Below are 25021 nucleotides of genomic sequence, written 5' to 3' on the forward strand. Positions count from 1 at the left end.
TTAACTTGATAAGTGTTGATATATTAGAATACAAATGCACCACATCGGACATGTGGACATCATTCACTACTAGTGCTTACCCAAATTAACAAGACGTATTCATTTTTATTCACAATCACTAGAAAACAAACAGTACATACAAACCAAACTCATTCCCAAATGAGAAGTAATAATAAAAATTGATTTAAAATTTTAAAAATAAAACATATCATTTTACATTTACAAAAGTTTAATTTTCTTGACACATCATCACGTAGTGTCATACGTACATAGTTTAAGTCTCAACAGACGTGTTAGAGATGTTCAAAAGCCCACTTTAAGCCAATGCACATAACTAAACTGCAATGAAGTTCATGTAAAACACACAGAAGCTCAAGAATTTGAATGCTAGGTGCACATAAACATGTGTGTGTGAATACACACACATGTATAAACATGTGTGTGCGAATACACACACACATGTTCTCAACACTCGTAAATTAGTTTTAAACAGAACGCGTCCCAATCACGTGACAAAAACAATGTGCACGCATGTCATCTTCTTTGGTACTCCGAGAAAGATAAAGAATATTTGAACACTGATTCATAGTTTGACACAAACTACAATGTTCAAGAAAAATCATTCATATTTTGCACAAAAAAAAAATTGGTAAAATGAAATACATCTGCAGTGTACTATGTAACATGCATTTTTGACAGTTCTGCTAGGAGACTAGCCATAAAATATGACAAAAATTTGGTTTCTGTAAAGCTAACGTGTGTTCACTTAACCGCGTAGCCATGTCAAGGAACAAACACATAACTTCTGTGCCGAACTACGTACTTTTTAAATTAACGTAAATCATAACAAGTAGTCAGACAGCCTGTTTCCATTCTTTTTTTTTTTTGTACAATGCAAACAAGCGAGGATCAAGTTATAAATCAGAATGGGGAACTTTCAAAAACAAAATTTCTTGTAAGTGAGAGGTTGCTGCTCAGAGCTACAAACTCAGAAAAGCCAGTTCCAGAATGTTTCGGACAGACAGACATACAGCTCATTGGGGGCTATAGAGCACAATGAGATCACACTTCTTCCAAGTTTAGGACAATTGGTCGAGATGTGAAGTGAGGAGTCAGCTTTCGGGAGCACTCTCATCAATGGAACCTCCGCAGCGGGCGGCGACTCGAGTCACGTCACGGCGCGGTGACCAGCAGTCCCGACGGAGGATCGGTTAGCTGCATGCTCCTCAGATGAGCGGCCGCACACGACCAGATCGTCTCTCACGAACTGCAACGACAATCATCAGAATTCCAAATGATATGCATACACACACACACACACTCTCTCTCTCTCTCACTCTCTCTCTGTCTGTCTCTCTCTCTCTCTGGCTCTCTCTCTGTCTCTCTCTCTCTGTCTCTCTCTCTCTCTCTGGCTCTCTCTCTCTCTGGCTCTCTCTCTCTCTCTCACACACGCAACTGTGCCATCACTCATGAAACAACCAATCACTGTGGTTTGTGATGGCCAATAGAGCAAAGAGTATTAAAACAATACTCCAGAAACAATTGCAGTCAACTGAACACACACGTTTCACTATTAAGTCCACGGCTGGGTCACTTACAACTAGCAAATAAAAAATAAAGAATAAATATTTTTAAAGCTAATCCATTTCAAATCAAAAACGGGACGCTGCTGACCAATTTTGTTTAACTTTCTGTTTATGAATTTTTTTGTTTCCATTTATAATATTTTTTCTTCACATTTTAATCTTAACACTTTGGTTTCTAGCTGCCATTTTGTTTAAAAGGATATGTCACTTTTGGAATTAGCAAAGGTTTACGAAAAGATAATACCTAACTTTTATTTATTAAAGTATCAACTTGCAATTAAAAAAAATCTTAATCTACATGAAACCATCTACAATTCACATTACAGCAAGAAATATGTTAGTTTTAAAGAAATAATCTAACAACTCAATAAAAAAATCTTGTTTCATTAGAAAAAAGTGAGCGAGTCTTTCCATACTAGCCAGTGATGTGTAAACATCTAAACTCAGACACAAAATTTAACGTATAGTTAATTCTTTAAAATAATGCAGAGCATGATAAATACACAAGAAGTATTCACTTTAGAGAAAAACTGCAAATTTATTTTTTCTCTCCTTTTTACAAGCGGAGTGTTCCGAAGTAAAATTAAAATTAAACAGTCTTTCATTTTAAAAAAAAGTATTAACTTCATTGATAATTAAAAATGTGACTCAAACATGAGTAGGAACAAACATAGCGTAACCATAAATAACTATATTTGTCATAGTACACACTAACCATGAAAAAGTGTGGGCCGGGCAACCAAATGTAGTTTACTCAGCATGAGACAGAGTGCGCGTATGCTAAGCAATCAGCAAGATATTGATGTTAGATTACATGCATGCACTCTATACAGGAATCAAAATAACCAAACATGTATGATGCTAACTAGCAGTTGGCTACATTTTCATTTACATAAATGCTTCACAGAGGTGACAAAAAAAATAAAAGATTATAACTTTGAAAAAATGTTTATAAGAGAATTTACACACATTGGATACTTATTATTTCCGTTAGTTAAATATGTAAATAGTAATATTCTAACAAACAATGGATTTCAGCTTAAATAAAAACATGGTTTCATTTGTACATGAAACAAAGTTTTAGGGCAAGGGGACTTACATAGAATAAAATTATGTAACTGTAAATATAATGGAGCAAATGGCACAGCCAAAACATCTGACCATATTGCGTGGGAATGTCTTAAATGATCCTTACTGTAATCAGTAATCACAGTATTTTTCCATTCCTGACTGCAACTGAAAACTGTCCTGTGATCTTTGGCAAAGTCATGTTTACTACCTACACAAAGCACTTGGAATCTAATAGCGGTATCAAAAACAATATGCAACGTTTATGAGAGAATTTTTCCTCTCCTAATTATGACACCCTGAAATAATAGTGTGATTACGTGAGTGTGACAATTATGCGATAAAACATGGTTTTATGTTACATTGTGGGACCTAAAGAAAGTACACTAGACTCCCGTTATAGCGAGGTGTCACGGTTCCGGGTTTGATCCTCGCTATAACCGTGTCCTCGCTATAACCGAATTGGACAGATTTTGGCCCCCAAAAAATAAAAATTAACCTAAAATAGCATAAAAATTGTGTTTAAACCTGTATAATTGGAAAATAACAGGTTATATTAACGAAATCTTAAATTCAGTGAGCAGATGTGTGAATTCTCTTTAAAACGATACCCCATAAGTACGGATGCGATCACCGATTGCGTAAAAATAACCAGAATACCCTACCACGCCACGTAAGTATAGCATCTCAGCCCGCGGCCGACGCAGCATTGTCCTGCTATCTATTGCTGACGCGGGCTGTCTGCTGACGACCATGTTGGTTCGGTGGTGCTAGTGTAGCGCGACGATTTAATTCCTTGCAAAAAAGCAGTAGTGCGGCAACGCACGTACGCCTCAAACGAAATAGTCGCTGGAAAACTATACTTTTTTCATTTAAAGAAACCTGTCAACTTTTTTAGAAAATAAATTTGGGATTAAACTCAAACCATCACCACCCCTTTCCCGGACAGATACCCCAACAACTGACCGAAACAAAAGTTACAAGAAAACTGCTCTAGTGATTCGGAAATAAATAAGGTAGTGCCTACTAGAGGTGTAAAAATAAAGAAAAAATGTGTACCCGTATGTATTCGTTACTATAACAATTAGTACTCGTTACTATCGTTACGTTACTCGTTACTTCGGATACCGCATAACATGCTATGTTATGTTGCAGCAACGAATCCAGTCGTATTGCGTACGCGTACAGTGTGACGTCGCGTAAATACCTAATAATAAATTGAATATAAACAATTAACAATATTTGATAATTAATAGTTTTTGTTAACCAAGAAATAATTAAATCTCATTAGAGCGGATTTTTAATATTATCTCTTTTAAGATAACAACCAAAAAAAACGTGAAAATACGTGATTATAAAAACCAAAACATACATATTTCTAATTTGTAAAAAATACTTTCTTACGTTGTTTCTGTTCCAATCTCAAACTTTGTCTACACACACAATACCTTTAATAAACAGTCAAAAAACTTGGATGACGAATTTCCAAATTATACTTTACTTAATAAACAAACCTCGTTCTTTGTAACGTAAATTCATCTAATATGCGCGCGCATGCGTAAAACATACGAAAAATGCGAGTAACAAGATGCAGCCGTGTGTAACGTTTCGTTACTCGTTACTAGATGGCGCACCCGTTACTCAGTACCGAATACATACGGTTTGCTACAGCTCTAGTGCCTACTATTTGTCAGATAGTAAAATAAATAACATGACGTGTTTGTAAACGTGTCACAACTGAAATAATTCCAAACAAGTTTATAAATATTTGTGTATTATTAACGCGATCAATTAGCATCAAGTATAAAGACGGCTCTGACTTTTTTGGCATAACATAGTTATAAACAATGTTATGAAATGCGTACAAGTATATGTATATTCAAAGGCTTGGTTTATTCGAGTCGAGCATACCATGGCCTTGAAGCCAAGCAGAAGTTTGATAAAAGAAAGAAAGGATGGGATTCTATTTTTAAAGCCACGCACTTAGGTGGCGACTGAAGCGGGCTTCAAGCGATCACGCCGTAAATTCCTCAAAAATACCTCGTTATAGCCGTGTTCTCGCTATTACTGTGCTCGCTTTAACGAGATTCTACTGTAGTTGAATGCAGGAAAAAGTTAATACAGAGAACGCAAATACAGAGTTTCAATGTACAACTGAAAGACCGCAGCACTACACAGAGGATTTTTGGTCAGGTGCGTTTGGTTAAAAATTTGTTTGAAATGACGGTGAACCTGGAACACGAGTATGTTCCTATACTGTGTAGAGGAGCCGGCCGTTACCTTGTGACCCGGTTGTTGCGGCACTTCTTCGGCGGGGAAGGGGCGTGGTCACGATCCAGGTGCCTGTCTATCCTCTTGGCACGCAGTACCTCCAGGGTGTGCCTGGAGGAGGCAGGGGTGCGCGGCTGCCCCTCTTCCTCGTCGCTCCGGTAGTCCACCGACAGGCGGAACAGCCCGTCGCGCTGTATCGGCACGATGCGCTCCCGGGAGGTGGCGTGGCGCGGGATCAGCGGGGCGTACAGAAGCAGCTGCGACCGAGGGCTGGCGTTCGCCGAGCTCACCGCCCGCACCAGCAGCTCCTTGGGCCCGGCCGCCGCCTGCTTCCTCGGCACCGCCGCCTCCTGCCTGCCTGCAACCTGCGGGCCACAGCTCTCCAGCCGACAACACACTGCTAGGGCTACCTGAAAGTGGTAAATAAAAGTTTCAGATTTCGCCATTACAAATTAGCAAAAGCGGTGTTAAAATTCACTTAAAAACACTAAAGGAGTGCTAAAATTTACTTAAAAACACAAAAGTGGTACTAAAAACATGAAAAAAAAGTGTGTGTGTGTTACCGTAAATATATCTGAAATTATATAAGTTAAATAATTTTACTTGAACCTACTCATTACTGAATACCCTAAACAAATAGGTAGGTTGCATAATATTTATATGACAAACTTTTGATTTAGACACTGATTATTAGTTCGTTCCCATAAACTAATCTGGAAAACTATTAATCCCTTTAACAAAATCTATAACACACTGTTGACCAACTAATCATCATCGTCACACCATTCGAAAATGAATGTTTTTTTACATTTTTCCGTTTTTGGCGCGATTTAAAAAGCTTTCTGCTTGATATTACGACGCTGTTCCAACTATGCCAGCGCCCCCGGCTGACGTGGTATGGCCTCACGTAAGGATGTTCCAAACACCGCCACCGTTCGCCCAATCATCTGCTTGCTTTTGTATTTATCCGGTGTTGTTCCAAGCTGACGTCACTGCCCCGAGCGGTGTTTTAAAACTTCGCCTGTTTCTATCCAAACATTATGCCGAAAAGGAAAATAAACGCCATAGTTTTGCGTATTTTTATAGTATATTTTTGGGTTTAACATTATAACGTGAGCGTGTGTAAGCTTTTGTATGCTTTCGTGCATTTACGACTAATGTTCAGTGGCGGCCATGTTGCGGTGTTTGTTTACCAGTGACGAGACAATTCTTTTACCCAGTATTTAAATTTCGCATAAAAACACTGCGATTTCGCGTTTTAATACTAAATTTCGTGTAAAAACGGTGTGTTATGGCGATTTCGCGTAAAAACTGTATTTTATGGTGATTTTGCGTTTATCGTCATTTAATCGCGATCGCGAAAAGAACAGGCCCCTACACATCGCTCATGCAGCAGGCAGATCGGGAGTGACGGGTCGCAGCTGGGACCGAGACAGTGTGGAGGGGGGGGGGGGAGAGTGAGAGAGGGAAGTAGGGCTCACCTCCTCGTCCGCGATGCTGAGCGGGCACACGTCGGGCAGCTTCAGGCTGGCAGAGCTGTCCCTCATGAGCCGCGACAGCAGGTTGCGGATGTCCTCCCGCTTCTTGCGCACCACGCTCTCCGGGAACCAGTTCCGCAGCGACCGTATGGGGAAGCGGTAGTCCCTCAGAGGCTCCTGAAACCAACGCTCTTTATCGTCACAGCCGTGCCCTATTTTTTCACACCTGCTACTCTACATATTGATACTAGACTTTCAGAATAAAGTATAAAAGTATAAAGTTGAGGCTTTATCGATGTAATTTAAAATGAGATTCTACTGTATAAAAAATTAATTTTTCTGAAATTTTTCATGTCCTGAGAATGCACTCTTAAAATATCTGCATTTAAATCCAGTACTAGTAAATAAGAGTTTTTTTTTGTACAAGTATTGAAAGCTTAGGATGCTTAAATATTTAATATACAAATAAACAGTCTGAGGAAATGTTTTGCATTCAGGGTAGTAAGTGTGCTTCAACAGTATCTGATTACCGTATTGGTCCGAACATAGGCCGACCCCTTCTACAGCACAGTCAAAATCAGGGAAAAATAAATTTTAACTAATAACTAACTGAAATGATTACCACAGTAACACTTCAACTAAGTTAGTATTTATTGAACTGACAAAATGTGTTATTCTTCCGTTTATCTTCACGTTCTTTTGTAGTGGTGCCAACATTTTATACGGCAATGGCTACATTTTCTAAGTTCATAGAAATTGTGACGTAAAAACATTTACCGGTACGTTTAATTTTGACGTAAAAAACCCAAATTGGTTTCATGTAAAACGTGTATGAATTAACCATAAAACAGCCAATATTGCAAATAGGTTTTTTTATTGTTCTTGTTACTGTTGGTATATACCGGTATTTTTTTTATTCGTGTCGCAACTACAAGTTGCCAACACTGGTGCCATTAACCTATTTTGATTTTCCTGTGGTAGAAGAGTAAATAAAGCATACTAAGGTAAACAACCTTACGGCAAAATTGCTGTTTTTACTAATTGAATCGGTCATTGTAAAAACGCACTAAGTCCATATTTTACCAAAAATGTTTTTTAATGGTAATGAAAATTTTCGGGTTCGCCGGATTGATTGATGTTGAAAGGAACTTAGTCCCTACTTTCCATAGATATAAAACAGGCATATGCGTTATTGCGGGCTCTGTTAAAAAGAACTAAGTCCATGGACTAAGTTCCTTTTAATGCTGATTATTGATTTGTGGAGTTAGTTCCTTTTATTGATGACAGGCTTTTAGATTGCAGCACATTTCAATCTTGCAGTGCTATATGATGCATTAGTTATACTTTCTCTGTTAGATGTCTCTGCCTGTCTAGTTGATATTTCAAGTTTTATTGAACATCAAAAGATTTTATGTTTTCCACCTTCTTTGTCTATGGATGTACTGTTTATATTTGGTATTGTTGTGATGTTGAATTTTTGATGATGAGATACAAGAGTAATGGTATGTAGAAAGGTTTCTTAAGTTTGCATGCTGTGTCTCAGAAGAGAGTATTTAGGTTAGCAGCACTGCTACTGAAAGGAGAGAATCCTAAAGATAAGCGTGGTTTGAATCCCATTGCCAAAAAATGTCAGACACAGTAAGAAATAACATCCAGCAACATATTGAGTCATTCCCAGTGAAAACTACTCATTACTCATGCAAAGAGGTGAAGTATCTTGATGGTAAGTTAGATGTAAAGCAAATGCACACCCTTTACGAAGATAAATACCAAAAAACAAATGTGTCTTACAAATATTACAGAAAATATTATAATGAGAATTTTCGGTATCGCTTTGGAAGACCACAAATCGATGTGTGCAGCACGTGCGAAGAACTGACAACAAAACTGAAAAGTCCTCATCTTGCGGAAATTGTAAAACGTGCCGCTGAATCGGAGTTAGTTGTTCATAACGCAGAAGCCAAAAATTTTACAAGTCTTTAAAACAAACTGAACAGTTATGCAAGGAAAATTCCCATGTGGCAGGAATAGTTTTTGACTTCATGCAGAATCTACCCTTACCCCACATACCAGTCCAAGAAATATTTTACTTATGTCAGTTATGGGTAAACTGCTTTTGTGTACACAATTTAAAATCCCACCATTCGTGTTTGTAGGTATATCACGAGGGCGTGGCCAAGAAAGGTGCCAATGAAGTCATTTTTATTGGGCTACATAACTCACTGTGTGTCTAAAGATATAACAGACCTATACTTGTACTCTAATGGCTGTGTTGGCCAAAACAAAAATCATTCAATGATCTGCATGTGCTTAGGACTGGTGCAAAATAAAATGTTACAAAATATTGTACATTGTTATCCTGTAAGAGGACATTCATTCCTTCCCTGCGATAGGGATTTTGGGTTATTCAAAAAGAACATTAAGAAATGTGATAGAATCTACACTCCAAAAGAATATGTTAGTCTGTTAGTACACAGTAAGTCAAACGTCACAGTAAAGATGATGGAGACTGAAGACATTTTGGACTTCAATACATGATGGCTTCGTTTCTTCAAGAAAAACTGTGTGGCTATAGAATGTGTGGGAAGAGATACTCCTCGTGATTGTAAAGTGAATTTTACTCCTTCCTGTTTCAAGGAGTTCAGATATTCAGCAGCAAGGCCAGAAGTAGTTGAGGCATGTCCTTTTATTGGTGGACTTGTTACATACACCTTTCCTTTGGCTCAGCCCAGCATTAATAATCATTTCTCCATGATTATTCCAAAATCATACCCTGCAGGAAAGGTGCTCATTAATCGTCTAAAGCTGCAGGACATCCAGAAAGTTGTAAAATATGTCGTGGGTGACACGTAAACGCTATCATTTTATGAAGACATTTTATCATGGCCAACAATTGTATAAGTGGAGGACGAATGACTGAAATACTTTCCAAAAATGGTTGTTTAACATTACTGAATTTAATAACAATCAATGACTGTCTTAATATTTTTAAATATCAGTGTTTTTTTAGTAATATTCAATCATTTACATAATATTTTCAGCATTCACTGTTAAAAGGAACTAACTCCAAAGACTTTAGGCTTTATATATTAGAAACTAAGTGTAATCTGAGACAGGACATCAGTTTAATATGTTTTTTTAATGATAGAAATTTTATATAAAAAATTTTAACATCATAACAGTTGAACATTTTGTTTAAAACAGTTTTAGTTAAAATCCCACAATTGTGATTTGTGGACTAAGTGCATTTTTACAATGACCGATTCAATTGTTTACTGTAAATACCACATTTTACAAGCAAATAAAATTACAGCAGCCTGTTAAATACAGTTCAAAAATAACCAGACCGAGCTTTTAAAAGCTATGTGCTACAAGTGACCACATCTGTGTACTTAACTTACAATATGATACGTTAATGGGGTTAAGTGTGTTTACTAAATTTCTAAGTTGGAAAAATTACTGATTCCACGTAAGTACGGCGGAATTTTAGGCCAATGAATTGTATACCTGATAACAGTTTTATGCCATAAGTGATTCTCCTTGAAATGTATGTATTAATTATACTATTTTGTCTAGTGCCCCATTAAAAGCCGACTCTCGATTTCAAGGTTGACAAAACTGGCAAAAAAGGTCGGCCTATTTTCGGACCAATACGGTACTGTGGGGGGATACTGAAATATCCCTGAAACACTCATCGCAACTGAAAACTGGGCGAGGCAACTGTGCTGCGGTAAACGAAAGCGACCAGCACCTTGAAGAAAGCCTCAGCGTACTGCAGCACGTAGAGACCGCAGTCGGTGTAGTTGTTCTGCTGGGGCACGCGCGGAACCGCCCCGCACATGGTGTGGCGCGAGAAGGAGCGCTCCTTGCCCATCTTGAGGCGGTACTCCACCCGCAGGTAGTCCCTCAAGGTCGCCATGACGCGGCCGTGGCTGCTGGCCCCGCGCAGAGAGTCGAAGATCAGGATGCAAGGCCTGCACCAGACACCACACTCGACTGCTCTCTGGCCACGACCGTCCTCGTCGATAAAACACCAAACAACTGTCGCCAATGCCACCATAAAGTGCCGGGCAAAAGCATTTTTTTTTATCAAATAATTTAAACATTTTCATAATCAAGCGACTGCCCATTATAGACAAAGCTTAACCGTATTTACACGCAGAAGGGTAGACCCTGCAAATGTCGGCCACAAGCACTTACATAGTGCCCACACACAAACTCCGGCTGGTTTATTTTTTAGAATTTCTCCTCCTCCTGCAGAATGCTACCCCATCACTTCCCGGCGCCGGCCGGGCAGACAAAGCACAATAGCTAGAGGCACGATTTTTTTGGGGAATCGTGATAAAATGAAATAACACCGAAATTTGGTTATACACACGAAATAAAACAAAATATGTCGAAGCCCGCGAAATAATGCGAAATATGCCGAAGTCCGCAACATAACCTTAATTTACGAGATGCGTACTGCCACAAGTTCAGAAGTTCCACCAAAGACTACATGGTTGACGCGTGATGGTGAAGTGAACACACGAAACAATTTTTGTATATTTGGACGTTGCGATACCAATTTGACGCATTTGACCGCAACGAAGCGCTAGTGTAGCATGTTTTATTTGTGTTGAAGTTTTTTTTTTTAGTTACGTGAATCTAAGACTATCCAAAACTAATGTTTTGTTTGTTGTTTATTTCACGAAACCAGCAAACGGTAGTATTTTCAATTTATATTGTATGATTTCAAGCGGTTTAAACTTAGGCTTGTTGAATTTTGCTTCGGGTAATCAATGTAAATTATTCTGAAACACAAATATTTCATAATACCGAAGAATAAAGTCTCGGCAAACGAGAGGGTTAAGGAGTTTGTTGGTGAAGGTTTTTACATGTGTGAAAGTAATTTGATGTGTAAATTTTGCAACTGCCGGCTCGAACATGAAAGACGCGATACTTTGGTGAAACGTGTGTCGAGTGAAAAACATAAAAGGTGTAAAAAGAGTGGGATACCCACAAAAAAGCAAGTTTCTATTTCCGAGTCGGTAGTTACAATGAAAAGGGCCAAAAATGATAAAGAAGACTTTATCATAAAAACAACTGAAGCCTTTGTTTCAGCAAATACTGTATCCCGGTGGAGAAATTGGACAATCCTGCACTTAGAGCATGGTTTAAAGAGTGTGTGAAGGGTGGTGGTGACCTACCAACTGCAGATTGGCTACGAAAGAAGTACAAATACAATGAATTTTATTTAACATACGAACATACCTTTCCAAAGGAGATTTTTTTGACAAAATTAACTGTACCATGTTACAGTTTATTAAGTTATTTTCAAAGTTTAGAGTTCATTAGTTTAAGATTAAAATTTCACCATTCTGTAAGTGTAACACATGCCATTCTTTATTTTATTAAGATTTTACAATGTGTTTTTATGCATTAAAAATAATTAATCTCTCTCTTGCATAAATACTTTTTTTTAATACATTAGATAAGTTATGTATCGGATTGCTTTTAAAAGTCTTCCATTATAAAATCGATAACACCGAAATCTGTTTTTTTAAAACCCAATTTTGCCTTATAATAACACCATAAAATCTTGCCTCTAACAATAGCACTGCTGAGATATTTTAAATAAACAATGTTTACTTACATATGATGTTATATATACATTAAAAATAAAAACCAATTCAGGAGAATTATTTATGCACATACTGAACAACAGTGTAATTATATTTTTTTTTTTAAAGCCCAAATTGGAAAACTTACACAAGATTAGCACTATTTTTTTTTTTAAAACTAAATATCGGAATAAAATCTACGACCCATGCGTGGGTTAATATATGGAATGTCATACTAATTATCTTCGATCATTTTATTTCGATTTTGATCTGCGTGGTTTCAGCTCAATATTTGCTGGTGCAAATACTAAACGGTAAAGGCTGGTTGCGGGTGAGTACATACTGCTTGATGGGCTCGGGGTGCGGCTTGTCGCGGCTGGTGGACGGCGCGGTCGCGAGACTCCTGGGCAGCAACACGTGCCTGCCGGGGCCCTCCGAGCTGACCTGCAACACCCGGCACCAGCTGCAGTGTCGCTGCCCGTCTCCGCCGGCGCCCCCCTGCCGGGCTCCCTTTCAGAGGCAACCCATCAGGAATGGAGCAATTGGCGGGACACATGGACGGGGGGGGGGGGGGGGGGGGGGGGGGGGGAATCGGGCGTAGCACCGAGAATACCCACTGTCTCACTGCAACAGGAATCAAAGTCTCTATCTTGGTAAAGCAGAAATGCAGGGCTTGAAATACATTCAGATTAGCTGCAAAGAACTAGGAAAACAAGGGTACGTATTTAAGCATGCACAAAATAAATCCCCTAAAAAAGGATTTTACTCCCAAACATTCAACCTTATTGCTACACTGCCTTTTTCTTTCATTTTGTTCTTGTTTTCACGTTGTTGATTAACAGCAAGCCGAAGTTATCATAGCTAACATTAACAAGTGCCTGTAAAACTGTGGCCTTCTTCTTTCCACATCTCGTAACTTTACTAGTACTTCATTAAGCTTTACTAAATTGGTAGCCATAAATATTAGTGTGGCAGCTGATGTCTTATCATACTTGTCAACATCAAAATCAGAACCCTTTATAATGTAATAGGGAAAACTATTCAACTAAAAATATTACAATAAAAAAAAGAAAATTACACATCATCAATGCCTCCATCCATGAGATGGGTGTGGCGTAACATGCCTTACACTAAAACCCATAGAAAGTGCTACACAGGTGTGACCATAACCATAAGCATGGAGTTTTGGGTATATGTAGGTTCATTAACAGATTTAGAACAAACGCCATTTGCTCATGAGTATTTTCTTATACATAAAAACCCTAAACCGAAAACACGAGAACAACACTAGGTTTCTTTCTTCAGTGCGACTGGATTGTCGAAAATTTTACATGCCCTAACACGACCCTGAACCAATAGAAAATAACACGTTTCCGAGTTGACGAATTTTGCGTGGCAAACTTGAAATGCATGGATTCGAACATAGAAGGCAGTTAACAAATAAATGACTAGTTTTGATGAGTGGTACAGAACTGTGATGACTAGACTGCTGGTGAACTACACTCCTTGCTGACAAGTATTTTAGGTACTCCTCTTCGACCCGGACGCGAGGGGAAACGAGCTGAAAGCCGAGCGGCGGGGGAGGGGGGGGGGGGGGAAGGACTCACGTCGTCCTCGCTGACGTCGCTGGGGTCCTCTTCCTCGCTCTCCGCCTCGTCCCGGTCCGACAGGCACTCGGCCGCGTCCAGCACGATGGTCGCCATCTTGCCTGCACGCGGCAACAAGCGAGCGTCATCTGCTTGCCCAGACAGCAGAGGAGACGAGCAATTCCCACCCTCCCTAATTTCTCTATCCCACTGCGAATCTGGTCACACACTAGCCATCGCCGCACACATCTGTAATTACGTGGAAATGTTTTGTGCCCAAATATATATTTTTTTAAAAATTACTTATATGGCTGGATGAGCAAAATTGAACTCGGTGTGGCTATTTTCAGGCACATCGTGAACATAAATAGCACAGTAACAGTGTATCTCATTGGCCTTTACGTCACCAAAGTTTCGGTTCATGGCCGTATGATTTACAGCGGCACTTGGCCAAAAAAAAAAGTTGTTTACATTGGCAAAAGAAGCTGCAGTGACTACACACATTTAAATACAATAAATTTCACACTATTCACTTTCTATTTTCTTTGCTCAGCCTAAACTTTTCTGATGGTTTGCTATTAAATGCAGCATTGTTACAACGTAAACTGAGGGAAATGCTCGAACATATAGTGGGAATAAAATGCTTTAATACTATGGGGAAAATTATGGTACAAGTAATAAAATATCTTAATTACAGGAATTTGTAAATCCCGGGTACGTAAAATTAAGTTTCTACAGTATTTATGTATATACAGTAGGTCATGTTACATTGTAAAGTAAAGGATAATAGGGTAGTAAGACTTCAATTCCAAAATAATGAAAGAGTCATTAATTGAGCTTGCTCAAATTTCGAGTTTTTGAAAAGCAACAAGCTCGAGTTTGAGTAATAAAAAAAATTGACTCAAAACTCAAATTTCGAGCACTATCAGGTGTCTATTAAAAAGGCGAGCACGCACTGTATTTTCTTAATGATTTCGTAAGCTGAAATCCCTCGCTGCCTTGTCTGAGGAGACTTAGACAGGTAGAGAAGCAGTGGCGGATCCAGGATTTTGGTATGGGAGGGGCTGGACCCAGCTGAGATTAGGCTTTATCAAGGCAAACACTAAAACAATAGTGGACCCAGATGCTTTTGGAGGGGGCTTGAGCCCCTTTGCCCCCCCTCTGGATCCGCTACTGTGGAGAAGCGACTGCCATCACCTGACTTCCTGGGCCGGGACTCCTCGATCACGTCCAGGGGAGTATCGTCGCTCATCCGCACGGGGCCCGTCAGTCCCGGGAAGCAGATGACAGCCAAAAACCAGTGCACACTGCAACACGCCGTCACGTCCACGTCAGTATCCGACCACGAGTGGAGCGAGTATACGTCGATTCTCACCAAGGTGTGTGTAAATGAATGAAAAACACTGGACAAGATAATAAATTAAGACTCGCACTTTGACGACCTACCCAAAATCCTGAAAATAAAGAATTATATTGAGGTACTGACATCACTTACAAATATTACATTTCTGGAGACTTGTACTGCGATTATTCACAAAAAGGAATTAAATAAGTTTTGCACTGGTTATGGGATCTGTTAAAGGAAATGTACCCCTAACTGGAAAATTCACTTGCGAAGCTTCGACCGGGGGTTTCACCGTGATGCAGACGAGGCAAGGGAACAGCACTCACTTCTTGTTGATGGGTATGAGGATGAACTTCTTGTGGAAGATGTTTATGTTCTTGGTCCAGCTGCGCACGCGCGAGTGCCGCTTCTCGGCGGGCGAGAGGGGGGAGGCGTCCGGTTGGGCCTGGCCGCGGGCGGCCGGGGGCTTGGTCGTCAGCCGCTTGTAGAAGAAGGAGCTGAAGAGGTGCGTGCAGGCTTGCTCCTCCTCCTTCAGCATCGTGTTCATCAGGTACCTGCGCCCAACGCACCTGCTCGCTCCGTGCGTGCCCAGACACTGATAGGAAACCTCCAGTACCATTCTGGCAATCCTGATATACAATTTTTTTAAATTTGAATCAAAAATTAAATTATTTTTCTAATCAATTCCAATGTATAGTGAAACATTTTTTTTGTTACACCTCAAAAGAATAAAAACAAAATTTCCAAACACAGTAAAATGAAAATGAGATAATTATACATGAACTATTATGGAGAGGTATAAAAAGCAAAGAAATAAAAACCCTGGCAATGAATTTTTCTTAAACAATCAAATTTTAAGTTTGAAAATGATCTTGATTATCCCACTGATTGTATACATAAAAATAGAGTACTTTTACTAATTTTTTTTTCATGATCACAAGTTATTTGTTATGTATAAGCAAGTTGCGGAAAAAAAAAATTATAAAAAAATATTTTTGACTGCATACAAGTTATAATCTTTTAATTTAAATGTTTTGTTAATTAGTCCAGCTTGCTGTATCTATCTGTAACCAGTAGTCTAAAAAATATTTGATTTGAAATGTTGAATCAAATATATATTAACAAATATAAATAATTAAAAATGTAATTGTTCAGCTGTTCAAAATCTTAAATCTCCGAAAGTTCTTCACCAATTACTTTGAAATTTTGAAACAGCATTGCACTAGAATACGTGCATGTTTTTTTATACCTATGTCACACCTGTGACAAGTAAAGTTCGTCTTCTGTTTTGTAAAGCTAAAGATAAAGATACGAAGATATAGACATAGAGGGTACAGTACAGGATATATCTTTACATATAGACACACACACAGAGAAATATAGTGAGATTTATAGAGGGACATAGATAGAAACATTGTATATGTGTACCTTCTTCAAACAAATTACAAAATTTGAAGGAGGCATATAATAATAATAATAATAATAATAATAATAATAATAATAATAAAGAATGTTGTCGCATATTGACTTATCATTGAAAAATACTATTTTACATATTTTTTTTTTTAACTATTAAATGTACGTCAAGAGTATCAAAGAAAGGTAAAAGAAAAAAAAAATTATACGCTTGTGAAGAGCTTATAAGGTAGATCATTATTCTATTTTTTTTTTTTTTAGATGGGTTATGAGAAATTACATGTACATCAAATATATAGGTAGTAGTTTTACACATTTTTTTGTTATGGATCTCACTGAGAATCAGTGATAGTTTGTAATTTAGAATTTACATCTATGATAAAAAAACAGTAAAAAAAATACTTAACATACTTGATAAAAAAATGTTTTGAAAGTTAAAGGCAAACATGTAATGTAAAAAAAAGGGGGCCATCGGCTGACAAGTCGAACCCGCACTCCTTTCCGATTTATTTTAAATAGTAACTTCCTGCAGAGCAAGCCGACCACCGAAGGCAACAACCTCGGCCGAGCACCGACGGTTCACATGACTTACTTCAAGTAGAAGTCAATGATGACATCGTTAAGGAACTCGTCCGGTGCAAGACAGGCAAAATCTTCAGCATTGATGGCAATGCCGCCCTTGGTGGGGGGCGGGGGATATATCAGCATGCTGCAACAACAACCCTCATGCTCTGTCCCAGCGCTCACGTCGAGGCAATAACCCACGGTGTCCCGCTCACAGTAAGAAATGAACCCATTAGCCTCCCACTTTGAAATTTTGAGAATCAATTACTAAAAGTATGAACTATTTAAAAAAAAATTAAAAATTTTCAAAAAAGCACTTTTTGAGAAAATCAATATTTAGAATTTGATTTCTCAAAAACACTTTTTTTTATAACAAAGTATGTTGTGTTGTAAATCAAAAGAAAGAGCATTTAAAACTGAGTAAAATGACACCACTCCAATCTCTCTAGCTCAATTAGGAAAAAAGCTATGGTGATTTTCAAAATATGCCAGTTACGTTTTTTTGGCTGATTTTGGGGAACTTTACATAGCCGTAATTTTGAAACCATTTAAGATGTTTGAAAAAAAAATGTAATTTTTCTTAATCTCTATGAGGACAACCTTCATACAGAATTTCATCAAATTCTAAGATTGTCAAGTAAATTTATTTTAGTGTGTTGATTTCATATGGAATGACCCTTTTGGGACTTTTTAGCAGTTTGTCAACAAATATTTCATATCATTAAATATTATAATTTTGGCTCTGTTTAAGAATAGCATATGATTTAAAAGACTGCCTTTTTGTTAATAGTGACAGACAGCTACAAATAGTTTTTCCTATAAAATTATAATTGGTGTCACCATGAAATTTTTTTCTTTCAGAATGATAAATGTAATATGCATGGTCTTCAAAAAATCAAAAAGTAAAATTAAAAATTAAAAAAAAAAAACTCATAAATAATAATGGCATTCAAAATATAATTTTTTAATGTTAACTAGCAGAGTAGTATCAATCTGGCAACAGTAGCTGCCATTTTTACAACTAAGCGTTAAGACATACTATAATTTATGAGTTATACTCTATTTACTTAATTTTGAAGTGAGTTGGAAGTCTATACCCCAATATGCATTATCATTAAGGTTTTCCTTTACCCTTTAAGTCAGTTTATTGCATTTCCATATTATGAGTCTGTTTTATTGCAATTTCTACTGATGTTCATAAAAAAGTCAGTCAAATATTAATAATTACAATTTTTACCTAGCTTATTGCATCGTGGTCATTCACTTGACAGCGAGTAACGCAAACAAATTAACCTCCATAGCAACATTTTTAATAAAATATTTCTTTAGTTGAGAACCGCGCTTTGCTACAGAATTCAACGATAAACTGGAAGAAATACAAGTCAAAGACTCCAAAGTGGATTCAAAGTTTTTAAAAGCCTTCAAATTTGCATTTATTTAACCAAATTATAGTGTATCATTATGATGGCAAAAATTATAACAGAAAGACTGGATTAAAATCGGGAAGTGAATAAGGTGTGAACAATGTAATAGTTACTGCCATGGAACTATCGAGAAAATGTGGCCAAAAATCCCTTGAAAATTTTATTCAAAAAGAACTAAAACAAAATTTTAAAAAATGCTGCAATATGCAAACAACATCCTCCCCCCCCCCCCCCCAAAAAAAATCTATGTACCAAATTTAAAAGACTTCAGGCCTCATCATATGCTTGCTACGCAACAGACAGATGAACTATCTCTTTTATTAATATCGATAAAGACCTGGAATTAAAACAACAAAATATCCAACAATGCGAATGCCGGTGAACCTTGATGTCGCGAGCTACCCCCCGAAGACACGCTGAGGTACAACGGCAGACATGAGACCCACGAGACCGCAGACACCTACCACACTTGCTTCTGCGTCTGCGGCAAGTTGTTGCGCGGATCCGCGCCTACGCCCGGCCGACCGTCGTGCTCGTGCTTCTCGTTGGGCGTGAGGTCGACCACATCGTCCATGGGTCGAGCTGTTGACGTGGATGGCTCCACCACTCTTCAGCCCTGTCCGCACGTTCAGAACTGCAACACGCAGCAGTGTCTGTGGTACTCAATGTCGGTGGGAGGCTGAGAAAAAAAAAGGTCATTTGAAAAAAATATTTCCTTTTTATCTGACGCAAAAATTGATTTGTCGAGTTCCTGAATTTTCTTTTTACAATTCTGTATTGTCGGAACAGAAATACCTTTAGAATTATTACCTCAGGCAGATTTATTTTCTTGTAGCGTCTTTTAAGAAGCGCAAAGCTGAAAATAATGTTTCTGGCAAATGAATAGAATGTTATCATTTTAGCATTTCCTGCTGGTCGTAAAGATGCTACACCTATCTCCAAAATAGGTGAGTAATTAAATTAAATTTAGTATTGGTTTTTTGTAATTGTGTCAACTTTTTGCTAAGTTAGGTTTCACGCACATGTCAGAAATTGATTCAAAGTGAAAAGTTGGTTACATTACGTCAGCAACATTAAAAATACTGTATCAGAAATTTTTTATGCTAATTCCCTAACCTAATAAACCCTTCACATGATTTTACTGTATATATTTTGTGTTGCTAACTTACCCTTCTGAATATGAAAACTGTTAATTACATGCGAACTAACTGAAAAATCAGGATGCAGCTCCACTAAATTATTACAAATAAAACAAGAAAATCCAATTTTGGGTGTTTTTTTTTAGAGTGGCAGCCCTGAATTCTCTCTTGGAGTGTCCCTAACTATTACTGATGTCCTGTGAATGTCTCCTTCCCTTCTTTCAATCCTCCTAAACACACTCCCGCCACCCATTTGACTGCCCACTGCTGTGCTTTCTCCGAATCCTTCACCTCTGCTCCTGGGAATGTCCCAGATCGCAGCCGCATATTCCAGGACTGCCCTGATCATCGTGGCGAACGCTCTTTCCTTTACCGCTCTGCCCGCCCATTTCAGCATCGTCCCCACCAGACCCCAGTGCCCTTCAACTTTTCTACACTTTCTTGCGCACCTGGTTTTCCCTCCCCCACTCTAGATCTGACGTTATCCCAGTGAACCTCATTCTCTTTGCCTAAGACACATTTATTTTTCTCTATCCTCCATCCGTCCAGCCTGTACAAGTCCTCCTACCAACTTGCACAAAACACAGTTATTCCACAAATAATCTTAACAGGCTGTAAAACACAACACCCAAGTCATTCATCATTATAACACAGAAGTTGTCCCAGGACAATTCCCTGTAGTGCCCCTGTTGTAACCCTTGTCTTCCTCTGACAGGGTGTCAACACTGAAAGAAATAAAAATAATAATCCTGCCTGCACCATGCAATGTTCCACTCCATTAAAATCATCATACTTCAAAAATCATACAACAAAAATTTAAATTATAACAGAATATTGTATATGCAATCTTATAGTGTTTCAGAATATGAAATTAAACAACATCAAAAAGAAAAAAAAATGCTTTCACAGTCTGGGTAATGGCAGACAAGCATGACATTTCCCCTTCAAATTACTATCACTGGGAATTTCTATGACTTCTACAGGATTTCAAGTAAATTTTCTTATAATTGCAATAAAGTTCTCATATTTATTCCTTTGATTATCAAAACAATACCTCTGTTTACTCAATTTCTCCAAAACGAACACACAGACCCGCACGGGAATAAAAAAAAATGCCACGACCGCGTCAATGCACTGGCAATGTAATGTAGGCTATAAACAGTTATTTTTTAGAAATCAGTAGGAATTAAGAAACACTGGTTTCAGGGTAAATACAGGTAAGTCTCTAGTATTTGAAAAAGTATATCTGAATTTTTTTTACTTTACGTAAAAGCCCATCTGACAGAATATTATCATAATTACACTCACTATAATATCTTTGTTTAGGCAATTTTAATATTTTTCCAAACAATATTTTACTTGTTTTCAAATCCTTTTACCCCACAATTTCCCTCAAATTCATAACTCTACCAATTAGAAAATTTCTCATAATCCAGTAGGAATTTAAAAATGCTTTTGTCTGGGAAAATAAACAAATGTCTGTAGCACTCAAATATAGAATTGTTGGAATTTCTTTTCCCAAGGAAATGCAGCATATCGAAGAAATAAGCAGCCTTTGATTTCTTACATTTAAAAATCTGCAAAACTTCACATCCTTCTTATCCGCAAGCAGTCTGTTCCCCCAGCTAGTCAACCGGTCATATGGTAACTTCTCAAAGTCAACAATACATTCCTCTATTTGCTTTCCTGCATTCAGTTCCTCAAGAAACCCCCTTGTAACCCATCCAATCACACCAGGCAGTTGATCTCATCTGTAACATATTTGCTTCCTCTCCTCTCCAATATTTTTACATACTTGCTGCCCTGAAACTTGCTGAACTAGCCTTGTCTAATACTTCCTTGTAAATTGGTACTCCTTCCACATCCTTCCCATATTCAGAAGGTTTGCTCTCCTCCAGACACTGATTGAACAATATGCTCTCTCTTTCTCTCTCCTCCCTCCACCCAACCCGGGGGCCAAACTTCAGCGTAACGTTTCTCTCTTGAGTCTCCCAACCCCACATCTTTGTCAATCTAACATTTACCACTTATACTTACTTGCGGTCCAATTCACTCCTCTTTATCTTCTACTCCTTTCATAGTCCACCAGTCGTTAAACAATTACTCTCAAAATCACTGCTTTAACATTTGCCTAATTCCTTACTTTTTACTAGTTGACATTATTCCACTAAACAATACGCGTAAATCAATTTACTTTAAATTTGTTTTATTGTATTAGTATAGTCGGGTTATAATTTCAGCTTACTGATATTTTTTTTACTTAAAAGAAATAAACACATACATGTTATTTCACGAACGTTTAGTTCTTAAACTTACCTCCAAGTTTCTACGGGAGTTTTGTTTAACTGATGGGCAAGAAACAATATTTACTACGCCCATCAGGATTCTCAGATAACATATAGTCATAAAACAACTTACTGGTACAAAATAAAAGCACATAAACATTTAAAAAACGCTAGATCAAGATAATAAAAATAATATAACCACACTTTCGGTCTGTCATTCATAAATAACAAATTAATTTCAACAAAGCTGCAAACATTTGTGTGTATAAAATCATTTAAAAACAAAAGTTCCCTACTATTGGTCAAATTTTACATTGAGCGTAGCCTAAACCAAATTTTCTTTTTGAAAAATAGCATTATGGATTACAAATTAGAGCTAGTTTATTTACAAAATGTATATTGTTTTGTATTTGGTTTGGGTCTATTCTAGTGACTGAACAAAATTGTAGAAGCGATCAAAATTCACAAGAAAAATTTATCAGCCTATTTACTTTCGAAGGCAAAAAATAATAATTAAGTTAATGAAATCAGCAATATATTCGAATTTAATATTAAGCCTTTTTTCAGCTATTTAAAAAAATTTTAACGCAAGAGTTTAAACAAATTAAATATCCAACTGACGACACTCGTCGGTGCTTCCTCGGGATTCGAACACATGATGTGGTGCAGAGAAGTGCAACGCAACTAACTAGCGCTGCCATCTCAAAAACGATAGTTGCCCACATGACTATCGATTAGAATGATTGTTTTTGTAAAAAGGTAAAATAACAACGGACTTACAACAATACATTCTTGTTTAAACCTTGCGTTTATATATATGAATTAATAAGAACTATTCAAAGTGCGACTAAGTCTCCAAACATACCCTAGATCGACTACCACTCCCTTCACTATTTTGCACAGGAAAGCAACCCCAAGTGACTCGGCACCATTCGAGTACTCGGGCAGTCTAATCAAAGTCTCATCTCACACTGCGCTGGGGCCGGACGTGTTCACGCACCACGGAGTCACCATCGTCTTTGTTTATTTGAAGTAGCAGCAATAGTGTGTTTATCAATGTGCGACTGGCTGCTTAATTAATTTATTTTCGTCCCTCCGGAGCTCGTTTTCGCTTACTAGGTAATTTCCTTTGTCAACCTAGCCATGTGGTGTGCAGTTCTTACATAATGTGGACCTAGCCACGAGGCATTTTACCTTAGCCCGCACAGGGCCGCCTACAGGCTTTAACCCGAAATTTTGTTGCGAGCCATGTGCCTCGCCCGCGTGGTAGGTGAACTATAAAAGCCCTCCGCCCGGGCATTTTGCCATTTATGGTATTGAATGATTTCCAGTCAGATGCCAGACATTCAATCCCTAGTATTTTATTAGTGTAACTGTCAGTGTTTTGTGTAATCTGATTCTGCACTATACCGAGACATGTGGACTTACCAGTAATTCTATCCACCTAGGACTTCAGCATGTGCTATTTTACAGTGAAGTTGAGACGATAAAGCGATCAGATGTGCACCGGCACTGGCTCGTATGTGGTCTCAGAGTGAAGATACCAGTTTCCTGAAACCTTGTGATTTGTGAATACTGTTGAGACAGCAGATTGGCTCAATGTCAGTTGATGAACGACTTCTCTTTGACTGCAGCCAGCTTGCAACTAAACACTTGGGAGGTTTCTTCTGGCGTAGCATCCATGGTTTTACGAAAACTATGAATGAAAATTACAGAGATGTGTTCAGGTCAATGTGTGATAAGCATCTGATGAGAAATATTGTAGTGATGGGCAGAACGGTTCTTTTGACCGAATCGGTTCTTTTGGATCAGTTCCGTGAAATGATTCGTTCAGAACGATTCGTTCATCTCGGTCAAATCGTTCTTTTCTGTGTATGGGATCTGGGTCTTTTATCAGGTGTCGTAACTCGTTCATCCTTTAGAGTATTAGGTATGTGTTTTTGTATTTGAATTTGAACATTGCTTTCCGTAGCCAGTGAATCACAGTTGCGTATATGAAACAAGATTATTTATATTTTATTACTTTTTAAGTTACAAATATTAATATATAGGCTATTTACACTCTAGTGACAGTAAAGTGTTTACATGTAGACCAACACATTTAGAGAAGAAAAGACAAAATATTAATACTACTACTGCGATTCAGTATGAATAGAAACAAATGAAGTACATTAATTAACCCAAAAATGGTAAGTGTGACAATTGTAGTTACTTTCCCTGTTATTTTTAATTCATACGTTTTTTTTTTTTAGTTTTTTATTTCCAAATTTGTGTATGTGAATGTGAAAAAGCAATTATAAACCACTACTTAACAGTTGACATTTTCAGGTATAGATACTTTTCATGTTACACTATTTTATTTGATCTGTTATCGTTTGCTCTTGTGAACATGCGCACGCTGTGATTACTAATTCTTCAGACTCCTGACGTCATGAATATTTTCACGAACGAATCAGACCGGGCGCGTGGCCGGTTCTCTCATCTCGTTCTCTCGTTATATCGTTTTCTCTCCGCGTTTTCGTTCTACCGAATCTTTCAAGGTACCGGCTCTCAAAGAGCCGGTTCTTTACATCGCGAACGAATCGCAAGATTTCGTTCTCTCAAAGATTCGTTCTTTTTGAACGAATCGTTCACGAACGACCCATCACTAAAATATTGGTCATATTCAGATTATCGTGGCCCGCAACTCGTAATTAACGAATGAGAACATTTTACTATGCTTACATTCAGATCGCATCGATTTGAAAAATATTTTACAGATTTTAATGATAAAGGCATCCTTGTTAAGATAAAAGATTAGGCTTTCAAAAATAAAAAGTTTTGTGATAATCGGAAAAGCCATTAAAAAAAAACACCTTTTTGTGCACAATGGATAGGTGAGTTGATTTAGCTGTATGCGATTGTAGAATGTGTAACTAAGCACTGTCCACGCACCAACATCTTGTAACATGCAAACACTTTGGGGTTTGGGACAAGCACCGCAATGGTAGCATCTGCCAGCACTGTTGTAGAAGAGTCTTTGTCCTTCATTCAACCCTTTTAGTATCTAATAACCTAGAATGAACTAAAAAATTACATAACTAGTACCTACCTAATACCAAACCCAACAAAAAGAGTACGTACTGGTAGGAATTACTCGCTGCACCCAGCTACACACTACATTGCACCCATGGTTCCATAAAGGTCTCACAGGAAACGAGGGTAATGAAGATGCATGTCAATTGCCTCTCTCCTGAATGCTTTTATGGAAACCAAC

General features: G+C 37.9%; 1 protein-coding gene across 2 annotated transcripts; it reads right to left on the reverse strand.

The window, feature by feature from the left end:
• Positions 1-22177, reverse strand: LOC134537511 (sentrin-specific protease 6-like). Of its 2 annotated transcripts, none has more exons than XM_063378018.1 (11): positions 21797-22177; positions 18806-18975; positions 16946-17062; positions 15264-15491; positions 14790-14899; positions 13614-13714; positions 12350-12450; positions 10155-10377; positions 6407-6580; positions 4935-5290; positions 1-1267 (listed from the first exon to the last, which is right to left on the reverse strand). In XM_063378018.1, the coding sequence occupies exons 2-11, from the start codon at positions 18913-18915 to the stop codon at positions 1261-1263; spliced, it is 1527 nt and encodes a 508-aa protein (XP_063234088.1). In that variant the 5' UTR covers positions 18916-18975; positions 21797-22177; the 3' UTR covers positions 1-1260. The 2 variants fall into 2 exon arrangements, with proteins under 2 accessions (XP_063234088.1, XP_063234089.1); XM_063378019.1 differs by lacking the exon at positions 21797-22177 and adding an exon at positions 21518-21694.
• Positions 22178-25021: the final 2844 nt, after the last annotated feature.

The sequence above is a fragment of the Bacillus rossius genome, chromosome 12 (assembly GCF_032445375.1).
Source record: "Bacillus rossius redtenbacheri isolate Brsri chromosome 12, Brsri_v3, whole genome shotgun sequence".
NCBI classification, from domain to species: Eukaryota; Metazoa; Arthropoda; class Insecta; order Phasmatodea; family Bacillidae; genus Bacillus; species Bacillus rossius.